At 34.1% G+C, this 12,059-nt stretch overlaps 1 protein-coding gene across 1 annotated transcript in view; it reads right to left on the bottom strand.

Moving 5' to 3' along the window:
- LOC119836593 overlaps window positions 1-1,235 on the bottom strand; it is an 8,485-nt gene extending 7,250 nt beyond the window's left edge. The window contains exon 1 of the mRNA XM_038361974.1: window positions 893-1,235. Coding sequence (XP_038217902.1) covers window positions 893-1,235 — 343 coding nt within the window. The remainder of the gene's footprint in view (window positions 1-892) is intronic.
- Between the last annotated feature and the right edge of the window lie 10,824 nt (window positions 1,236-12,059).

A 12,059-nucleotide genomic window follows, 5' to 3' on the forward strand; every position in this document is an offset into this window, starting at 1 on the left:
AGTCATACAGTCTGCATCGATCTTCCGTGACGATCGGATCTCAATAACCGCCGGAGTGCCTTCACGTGGCCTCTAGACTTTTCGTGTATAATTCGCATACCGCCGGAGAGTCTTTATGAGGCTTTCTTGTCACCGCATCAATCGAAGAGATCTTTCATAAAGATCGTAACCCGCAACCGCCGGAGAACCTCCACGAGGTTCTCTAGATATCTCGGGCATTGTGCTAGTGTAACCGCCTTCCCATTTGGTCGCGCTGAACCGCCGCGTGTGTGTGTGTGTGGAGTGAAGGACTGGATCTGGTCTGCCTGGCCCGAGCTGGAGGACCCTTGACCGCGTGGTGCTGTGCCGCGTGCTTGCTTGGACGCTACTCCCTCAGACGAGGTATGTGCCGTGTGTTCCCGTCTTTCCCTTTTTCGCTACACCAAGTAGATTAAGTTTTACAGTCCGCTTAATTATCGAAATTAATATATATTGGCGTGACCAGAAAAGTGTTTATTTATTTGTTACACGCAACGAAGCTGTTTTATGGTATAACTTTTGTGTCTGGATATATTTAGATGAGACATAATCTTTTAACCACGGTGATGAAACTGCGGGTAGCAGTAGCAAGTATTTAATAAATGTCTAATGTATTTTTATTTTCCATTACTTTACTCTATAGCTACGTACGCATTTTAAAGGAAACGAGAAAACAAGGCAAAAAAAATTCAGAATATGTTTTAAATGCTTTAATTCTATCAAAATGCATGGATAAAACTTTTTTAGATATGTTTATTATGTATTTGATTTTTGGTAATTTTTCGTGTCATCAATTTATGTTCAACAAAAAACCAAAAGTAATTCTGAACGCTGTTTTACGCGTTAAATATATTCATATGAAATAAAACATTACCTGTATTAAATTGAACCCAAGTTGTCTGCTGTCTCCGCATGTCTCCCTTCGTTTTGTTGCCACCATCCTTACCAATTATGCCTTTTTCAACATCTATTTCAAATTTCCCTTCTTTACTACGATTCTCTTTGACCTGAACTTCTGTACTTTCTTCTTCTTTACTTTTAACATGTTTACTTTGAATTTCGCCACTTTGAACATCTTTACTTGTAAGTGCTATTTCTTTAGTTCCATCTTCTTTTGGTTTGTTTCTATCATCGTAATGTTTTTTCTTTTCGTCTTCTAAAAATATGTTAACTTTAATATCACTCTGAATAATTTCAGCAACTGAGTTGATATGCATTCGTTACAACTTTGATTTCATCAGTTTATACGCAATAACACAAATGTTATATAAGGCAAATAATAAAAAAATTGTAGAAAAATAATATAAAGTGAATGTTCGTTTCATTTGACTTCTCTGTCAGACTTGTCATTCTAGTGAATTGACATTCTTTCCAACTACGTCTCTAATGTTCCCAACACAAAATTAAGTTTAAATTTTTACAATTATTTTTAAAGGACAACTTTTTTATAGGACGATAGACCGCTTCCGTACGTAACGCGTTGTGGCATCAGTATAGCTTCTACGCATACAGCAAAATTAGTTTAAATTATTCTATTGGCGTCCCGAATCATACACATTTAGTTTATGTTATAAAGAGAAAAAGTGTAAAGCCAGTTTACTTAGGAATTGCATCGGTTATGTCCACAACAGAAGTTATGGATACTGCCTTTCAAAAAGACATAGAATAAAGACGGAGACATATAAGCTATACGAGGATATAACGTATTAATATTTAAAGTATTTCAAAAGCATTTTTATATTCATATATGTCTACACATTTATCATTCACTTCCTTTTGTTGTCGTAGGATGTGAAAAACAACAGAATATTCATAAAAATAAAAGCTATATCATATTATTGAATTAACAGTGAACATTTTACGTCCCAAATGAATGAATTAATCGAGTAATAACGATAATTGAACCCACTTTAGTTCTTGTATAACATTCCTTTGTTGAAGAAAAATGTCTTCATGAATTTTAAGTGAGCTAAGTTTGCTTCAAGTTACTGGGAATAGCTACGAATGTTTCTTTAAGTATTCACTTAAATATCTTTCAGGCTTAATAGAGGTATGTTTTTTTGTTAAATTTTATTCTTCAGATTAGTTTTTAAAGTACCTACTGATAAGATTATTTTGGTTATGACTTGGCTTTACTCTTTAGTAAATTGATTAGTTACAATTTTTTTATTTTAATCATTTTGATCAAAAATTTACTTACATTAATATGAGGTTTTACCTTAAATAGGTGGAGCTACCCTGAATATTGTGCCAATCAATATTCACCTCGAAACATCTATAATAATAATATAAAGCCGGAGAATTTGTTTGTTTGAACACGTTAATCTAAAGAACTGCCGATTTCAAGTATTTTTTAAATATAATATAGTAATTGATTGATTGTAATAAGTATCCTGTGGTTTCACACACGTCGCAGAAATGCCTTCCTCCATAAATAGACGATCTTATACGGGAATAATTTTTCAAATAGGACCTCTAGTTCACACAATCACACGCACAAAGTTAGCACTGTCTATTTTATTCATTTAATCGTTTTTTGGTATATTATCTTTTTTAATTATGACATATTACTACAATCAGCTCCTATATGTCCTCACTGCTGGGATACAGGCCTCCTATGATCCTATTCAGGCCATAATCCACCACGCTGGCCAAGTGCGGGTTGGCAGATGTCACATGTCGTCGAACTTTTGATTCTCGGACATTCCGGTTTCCTCTCGATGTTTTCCTTCACCGTTTTAAGCAGTCGTGATGTTATCTACATGCGCAGATGAATTGAAAAATCATTTTTTTTTCCTGCACGCTCGCCCGGTCTCGCACCCCGATTTATCGATTTTGAAGTCCGAGGTTCTCGCCACTGAGCCACCACTGGTTTTTTTAATACTATAAATAATAAATAAATATTACATCATGCACCATTCATACAACTTTTAATCCATTCTTACAAGTCTAGTTATTTCTTCAAACGGCCTAAGTTTATATAAATTTTTAATATATTATGAGTATAATGTTTGTTACTGAACCATATCGTAGAAAATATTAGTTTAAATTATTATACAGGCGGTTTACATAAGACATTTTATACCGCTATAAGTATATCACTACATAGCATAAAACAAAGTCACTTTCTCTGTGTGTCCCTATGTCCCTATGTATGCTTAAATTTTTAAAACGCAACGGATTTTGATATAATTTTTTTTCGTAGAGTGATTCAAGAGGAAAGTTAATACGTATTAAACTACTCCGAATATATCGAGTGCGAAGCTACAGCCAAAAGCTAGATTTAGATAGATCCCATTACATAAATTCTTAAAATAATTTATTAGTTTGTAAACAACCTATTCCCGAACAATTCCTACAAACATACACGTGTCTTCCCGCTGCATTGTTTATTGTAATTCAAATATTCCCTTGCTAGAAACATGTTTGCTCACGTGCTAATTAGAGCTCATTGGATGCTGTATTTGCTATGATTGCAATTAAGGGACGTGACGTTAATCTAATGAAACGCGATATAAGCAGTTGTATTAACAATATCGTAGGTTTATTAGCGGATATGGCTTCAAACCTGCTATATTATAAGATACGAGTAAGATGGGCGCAGTTAAAATAAAAAGAGGAAATTTCAATCTGTAGTTTTTGTAGGTTTTTCCAGATAACAATTCCTTTATTGTATTCGTTTTGTTAATTAAAATTGTGAAGTCTTACGTTCGATCCATTAATTATATACAATTTAGTTTTTAAAGTGAATGAACTTTTTCCAATACTGAAGTATCAAATAAAATCAACAAATTTAAATTAGTCACTTAAACTCCCTAATCCGTGCCAATGTAAATGATACTCTAAGTGAATAGTACAAGATGTAATTTCAAGTACATATGTATACTAAGGACAAAACATAATTGCCACAGAGTATTAGTTAAGGTTTACTAGCTTAGAGGCTTAGTGTCACAGAAGATTAGGTCGTCTCCTGCTGGTTTTTGTTCTAAACAAGGATATATGAGTTAACCTTACGAATATTATAAAAGCCCGTAAGTGTGTTAGTCTGTCTGTCTTTCAGGGAGCCTGTCTGTCTCTTCTTCAGACCTAAATCTTTGAACCGATTTGTATGAAATTGTTCAATTGAAAGAAATAATTAGAGGGCCGAGGATTATGATGAAAATCTCACTAGAAAAGGAACTATCTATCTTTTCTTTTGACTACACAAGCGAAGCCGCGGATAGAAAGCTAGTATAAATACAAGCAATTTTTTTATTCGCTTCACTGAAAATACACCACACTGTAGTGACGATAAAGACGTTTTTCCTTTGAAAATGCACTTTAAAGTGCACACGATATAGTTCTCTAGGAAATTAACATTTCCGGGGCGTTACTATCCTAGCTCTACTTATAACTTCACTATTAGCCACACTGTTAGGCAATTTAATCTAACTTGGTCGGTAGCATTAACTTTTTCTAGCGTAACTTTTTTAAACATACAACGAAGGTAACATAGACTAAAAAACAAATAGAATGTACTTACGATCCTTGTTCTTATTTGAATCTTCATTAAATGCGAATCCTTTGAAATGACATACAGTTTTATTATTATCAAATACAAAAATGTATGACCTTCAAGATTTGTTAAAATCCGTTAAAAAGTTTTTAATTTCTAAATGTATAATACTCGCGTAAAAACAAACACAAGTTTTATCATTATCAAAAAAACCGTTTTCTCTGGGTTTATTGCGGATGTATTATTGTCTTTCTTCACAATATATTTTCGTTTATCTGTACGTCGTCACTGATCCAAACGGTGTAGGCAGTTATCATGAGGAAACCGGCATGTCAAATAACCAAAATTTCAACGATATGTGACATCTGCCAACCAGCATAACATTATAGGCTTGTGTCGCTGCAGGACCATAATCAGCCGATTTCATCTACTCTTATGGAGCCAAGAGCTTAAGACTTTTAATTACTATATTAACAGTGAAGATTGATTATCTTGAATAGCATGTAAAATAAAAATTACCTTTCATATGGAGACCACGCGAGGGACGTTGCTTAACTTAGAAAATTATTAATGTTTTTGCTGACAAACAAAAATTATATTATTATATATTTATATTACATCACACAGCCCTCGCCTTCGCACGCGTTAAATTTGGAGTGATTTAATAGAGGTACATATAATATTATACATATAAACCTTCCTCTTGCACCACTCTATCTATTAAAAAAACCCCATCAAAATCCGCTGCGTAATTTTAAAGATGAAAGCTACATAGGGACGTAGGGATATAGGGACAAAGAAAGCGACTTTATTTAATACTATATAGTGAAGAAACGAAAGTAAATTCAGCATTTCTAATACTTCATTCCAAATTTACCATACAAAATACCTAACAAACCCAAGGACTCAAAAATTATGCACAAACTAAATAAATAACGAACTGCCTTTAATCTACGACTTCCTCAAACGCGAGGCCAGAATACTCAAATAATTTACGTACATTAAAATACAACGCAATTTCGCTCGAATTACATTTTGAAAACGTAAAGAAATGCAAACAGTGTTAGCTCCAATTGTGAGCGATGGGACTTTAACAGTCATTAAAGTAACAATTGGGACATCCCAGGACCATTTCGGCTAATTTACATTTTCAGAGCAAGAACCGAGCCATCCATGTACATCCCACATTATTTTGTTAACATTTATCTTCAATGATGTTTCATACATATTGAACAGACAGATCGACAAAAACGGACGACTTTGTTTCATTATATACTAGCGGTCCGCCCTGGTTTCTCCCGTGGTACATATATAGCCTTTCTCAATAAATGGGCTATCTAACTCTGAAAAAATTTTTCAAATCGGACCAGTAGTTCCTGAGATTAGTGCGTTCAAACAAATAATAAAGCTTTATAATATTAGTATAGATTAAAATTATGATTTAAGATGCCACTCACACAACAACAATATTTACTTCCTTAGTATCATTCTGTTTATTCGTTTATTTGTCTTTCTTTGACGTCGCAACGGAGCGACTTTGTGAAATGTCTGAAAATAGTTAGATGACTTGATAGTAACATAGGCTACTTTTAACTGCGGTGAAATTTACCTGGCGAAATGAAAGGGCTTTTAATTATTATATTATTTAATATAGATCCTTTTTTAATATACAATCTAATGTAATATGCTTACATAATCCCGTTTCATTATAAATTTCTACGTGAATTAAAATAAATCTTTTCATTGATTGTTTACAAGTGTGTCATTCAAATGTTAGACATTTTTCAATATAAGGTAAGTTCTCCGAAAACAACATTGAATTTTGAAATACCTTCTTCTTTATATAGAGTATTCATAGATATTTCTGTGAATTCATTTCCATTACAAAATAAACATCTGCTCTTGAACAGACTGTGAAATTGTTTTCGAAATAATAATATTTAGAATATAACAAACTAATTTACTCAAATCATTGCATTAGCTTATAAATAACTATCTGTGCCCCGCGGTTTCACCCGCGTAAGTCCGTATCCCGTAGGAATATGGGGATAAAAAGTTGGCTATATGGCATTCCAGTTATCTAGCTGTCTACGTACCAAATTTCATTGCAATCGGTTTTGTAGTTTTTGCGTGAAAGAGCAACAAACACACACACATCCTTACAAACTTTCGCATTTATAATATTAGTAGGAAGGTTAGATAGCAACGATTAGATGGGAAAGACAAGTTTGAAATAGAAGCATGCTACTGTGTTTAGTACTATGAATGAGAAGCCAAAGGCCCGTTTATTTTTTCTCACCCCGCCCAGTCCATACCTTATTTCCTTGTGACAATCGCTTCCTTATACCGTACCCCTCATTCGCTATGGCATTTCCTCTGTGAATGTTCATGGGTGGTGGTGATCGCTTACCATCAGGCGAACCACTAGTATAGTTGCCCGCTATGACATCAAAAAAAATTAGAAACAAAATTGAGTGTACAGGTAACTAAACTTTCTTAATGAAAACTGTACCGTTTTGAACGTCTATTTAATGTATTGAAGAGCGAAATAGTACTTTAGTGAATTTCTTTTGTCTTTGTCTTTTTTTGAACATTTCTTCCCTCTATCATAGCGTTACCGTTGCAACGCGTGTTACGTTAGAATATGTGTTCTTCTAGTTAGAATTGTAAATAACTTCTAATTAGAATTTGAACAAGTCATAATTTGATAAAATAAGTTGTTACTAGATTGAATTTTAGTTAAAACTAGTTGTTGTGAAAACGCGATTTTGGAAAGCGACCAAAACAGATTTATGTTTTGACTAAGGTTGTATTTGGATCCATTAGTTTACTGTTTAACTATAATACGATATATACTATAATACCCTTGTAGGTTATTCTCAAAGACCGCTCCCGCTACTGGCGAGCCGCTCCATAGCTCATCTTCACTTCTCTAAAGCGTTGAGATCAAACAGTATGTCAACCAAGACACGAATACGCTATGTGGTCCTTCTGTCTTCTGATCTGAGCAACATATTGTGTATTCTTCATTAAAGTCATATCACAAATTACGCGGCATGGATTTCTTGCTGCGACCTTATCGTTTTGTGGTCTACTCTGTTATTTTTTTTTTATTTATTTTAGGGATCATAAAAGGTCATTACATGTGTACTTAAGCTATACATCAATTATAAATACAAGTTTGCGTATGCACAGCCCTCTCGCTCAATAAGCGCTATCGACCTCCTAACCTGTATAAGTATCAATCATCATCAGCCCAATATATACGGCCCACTGCTGGGACACAGGCCTCCTATGAGGGTTTAGGCATAATAAGGCCAAGTGCGGGTTGGCAGATGTCGTCGAATTTTTGATTCTCAGACATGCCGGTTTCCACACGATGTTTTCGTTCACCGTTTCGAGCAGCGGTGATGTTATCTACATGTGCAGATAAATTGAAAAATCAATTTATTTCCTGCGTGCTTGAAGTCCGAGGTCCTCACCACTGAGCCACCACGGCTCTTAAGAAATATCAACGCAATGCCCTATTTATCTTAAAATATGTTAGTTTTGTAACAATCAGTTCATAAAAAGTTATATTCACATTAAAGAAGTCGTGGACAACAGCTACAAAAAACAAAGTTCTCTTTTCATTATCATCTACGAAACCCAAAAAGTGCCTGCAATAAAAACTGCTCTCATTCAGTTAAAGCCTGACAAAGGCGCTGGAATTTGGCTAACACTAAGGGTACCCGTAATTCCTCTTAACTTCGTCCAAAGGCGGCTGTAAAACAGAATTCACGATATAATAAAGTGAATAAAAGCTTGAAGATTGTTCCCTGGGCTGGTCCGCACTGTTTTTAAGGAATATTATATCACGGCAGTACGTACATTTCGTTAGCGACAATAATTATGTAATTTTTGTATGACTTCGTTTCTTCAGTTGTTGTCCTTGCGCATTTGTTTCTACGTTGTAAATCCGTGTTAAACTGAGTCATACTCTGTATGTTCAATAGTCGATAACCTAAACACCTGGACCGATTTTAATGCTTAGTACTTTGTGGCAAATAAAAATTTAATGAAAAAGCCCAGGATGCGGTAATTATTAAATCTATTGTGGAGACAGTGGTCATTGGCTGATTTTCATTAAACATAACAAAAAATACTCCTGACAAATTCAGGAGCTCCGATCTCTTAGTCAGACACACACACAGACAGACATCGATGACAAACTTATACCACATTTTGCGTCCGTTTTTCCGTCTGTACGTCCGTTCAAAATACGTAAAAGTTAGATTTTAGTTTTATAGCAAGGAAATGCTTTAAATTATTTTCTTACGAAAAGAAAACAATTGATTGCGGGGCGGGATTCAAACCCGCGTCTTTTTGCGAGATCACCGGTGGCCGAGAGGCTAAGTGTTGCAACGGTTTGGCAAAAAGACGGGATTCGAATCCCGCCTCGTGATCAAAATTTTCTACGTGGAAAGTCTTAAATTCCACTTTACTCATAGCTTTGTAAATTTATTCATCCATTGCGCATTCGTTACGCCCAAACTATACCATAACCCCACCATTTGGAAGATCCTAACAGCGTTACATCGCTCGAATAGGAACGAAAGGTTCACAATCAAATTTTACACCCCTATTTGTTTTGATAAGGCTACATGGATTGGTATTCCAAGCACGTACCTTATCGAAGTAACGCTATTTGCACATCACTACGAATCAATTATGCTGGTATTATATGTAACTAGCTATGTTTAATTGCTTCTACACGTCTTAACAAACCTATAATTGATATTGCGTCGTACAAAATTATACTAATAATTCCACATCGAATAGAACTGTTATTAGTTTTGATTGAACTGAACCTGTTATTAAAGCGTATATCAGAACGTGTTTAATTCATCATTATTTTCAACCTATATATATATAACATATAACAACAAACTAAACCTATAATAGCTAAAACAATATTATTCTTAATTCTTTGCAATAAATAAAACATTCAACACTTGTTTTATTACACATAAATCTAACTATCATAACAGGAAAACAGTTAATAATTTCAATTAATATTACCAAACAAATATTGTTTCCATATTTAAAATTGTTCTGTGAAAATGATTGGATGAAATAATAGAGCTAGAAGCTGTTAATTTTATAACTAGACTTTAACACAGCGTTTTTAAATCATATTTAAATGTGTCATGACAATTATTATAAACGCGACGGTTTGTTTGTTTGGATGTTGGAACGGGCTATGATCTGACTTGGGTGACAGGATACTTTTTATCCCGATTAAAAGCGCCTTTGGGATAAAACAGGAACAAGCCGTGCCGAGACGAGCGTCTAGTCAATCATAAAGCATAAAAAATAGGAAGTTTGACAGTTCATGTAGAAACGCGAGCCTTCCTATCCAACCATTATTTGCTTGTAAATAAATAATACACAACAATTCAAATTCAAATTCAAATTAATTTATTTATTGCTTCATCACTTACATTAGATGTTGTCTTATAACTGTGTTTTTCATATGAACTGATTGTTCAATATTAATAATAAAATTAGTTTATAAATAACATGTTACAAGGCAAGTCCACATAAAACCATTTCCGTAAATCCAAAAGGCGTACACAGGCGTGCACCTGTCAACACTAAATCTAATAAAACTACAGGAACTAGCAAGGAAGTTAGCAAACAATAGTTTGTGAAGAGGTGTTTTGTTCCTGCCCCGAGGTGTTGATTTATCGAGATTTGATAAGGGACCCCTAACTTTATCAATGAAAAATGTTAAGGACCAATGTCCTTCTTCAAGCGAGACGCGATGAGACAGTAACTAACAAACTAGCCGAAAATATCTTTGTACGTATGTCTCTCAGTTATGTTATTATATTGAAAACTCAATCGATTTGGATTAATAATTATTATGTATAGAGCTTAAAAAATGATAGGATGATATGATTGCTTAATTAGCAAGAAATCTCAGATTAAAAAACGTTTCACATCAATCTCGAAACTTCCAGAACATCAATGATAAAAACCAAGTTTAGCTGCGAAAGCAGACAAATGCCAAATATCATTTGTTAGAATCTTAATGATATCATATATTACTAATACAATGAATAAACATTCCATAACTATTTCTATATTATAATAACAGAGCTACATATTCATTCCGAATACTAATAAAAATAGAACAAAAACTATTGTAAAAAATCATTACAAAATCAAATGCGCCACACGAGTATTCAATACCCCTTGATTACGCACTACAACAAAACATTTTATATTTTACACATCATTGAAGAAGTAATAATGAGAGATGTATAACGAACAATGAAAACTAGATCGCTGTTTTATACTTCCTAGCTCAAATAGACCCGTTTTGAATAACAATCAGTATTTGTTAGGGATTCTACTTGGATCATTGGATGCACATTATATCAAAATGAGAACAATACTCTTTTTTTACATTTTATTACTTATTTACTATATGAAAATTAAACATCACTCAAATAGATCCACGCCTGTAGACTACAGTAAAGTAAGTCTAATATTTTTTTTGTTTTCTTTTTATATTCGTCACAAAATTTCCTTTTCTTCCATAAGATCCTTTTGAATGACGTCATATCCAAAAATTTATAGCTGAACAGTGTGTCACACAATTCAACCCGCATTTGTCCAGCGTCGTGGATTATGGCCTGAAATTTCATAGGCAGCTCGTGTTTCTGCATTAACATATTTGTGATTTCGAAGACAATGTCTGTCATATTAATTAACTCTAATAATAGTACCACTACGCTTCAAACTTCATCAACTTAGCTTCTGCTTGCTCTAAAATATAATTGCAATGTGATAGTTAACTTATACCCACTCCTGGGACCCGTCAGAACTATTTCAAACACTTCCAGTCTGCTAGTTCAGGTAACGCTCACGAAACGCCAGTTGCATTATTTAGATTCACAAAACTTTCAGAATATACAATAGCGTTTACGACATTGTTTGTGAAACCTATAAGATATGTGTCTTTCATCACATTGGATGCGTAACGAAATATTCACTATCTATAGTGAATTAGACGCTCGTCATCATGATTCTTATTTTATCCCAATCAAGCGTAGTGGTACTATTATTAGAGTTAATTAATATGACAGACATTGTCTTGGAAGCGTTTATTCGGGATAATAATATATCCTATGATCCAAGTCAGCTCATACCCTGTCTGTATACCAAATTTCATTAAAATCCGTTCAGTACTTTCAACATGATTGACGGACAAACATCCAAACAAAATAAAATTTAACATTTATAATATTAGTGTGATACTATATTACACCGTTCCATAAATTATTGAGGTCAACTTATTTTCTTACTCACTTCTGTGGGTTTTCAACCGATTGGCGTGATGTAACCGACTGGTACAAAATCCTATGAAAAAAAAATCCTATTGGTACACGGACGGTGTCGCCTCAGTGGGTTTGTGTGGCGGTAGTCGCTTGAAGACAAAAATATATAAAGGCTTCCCCGGTGCGGGTCCAATTCGTTCCGACTCCTGTTTCGTTCG

The sequence above is a fragment of the Zerene cesonia genome, chromosome 25 (assembly GCF_012273895.1).
Source record: "Zerene cesonia ecotype Mississippi chromosome 25, Zerene_cesonia_1.1, whole genome shotgun sequence".
Classification (NCBI taxonomy): Eukaryota; Metazoa; Arthropoda; class Insecta; order Lepidoptera; family Pieridae; genus Zerene; species Zerene cesonia.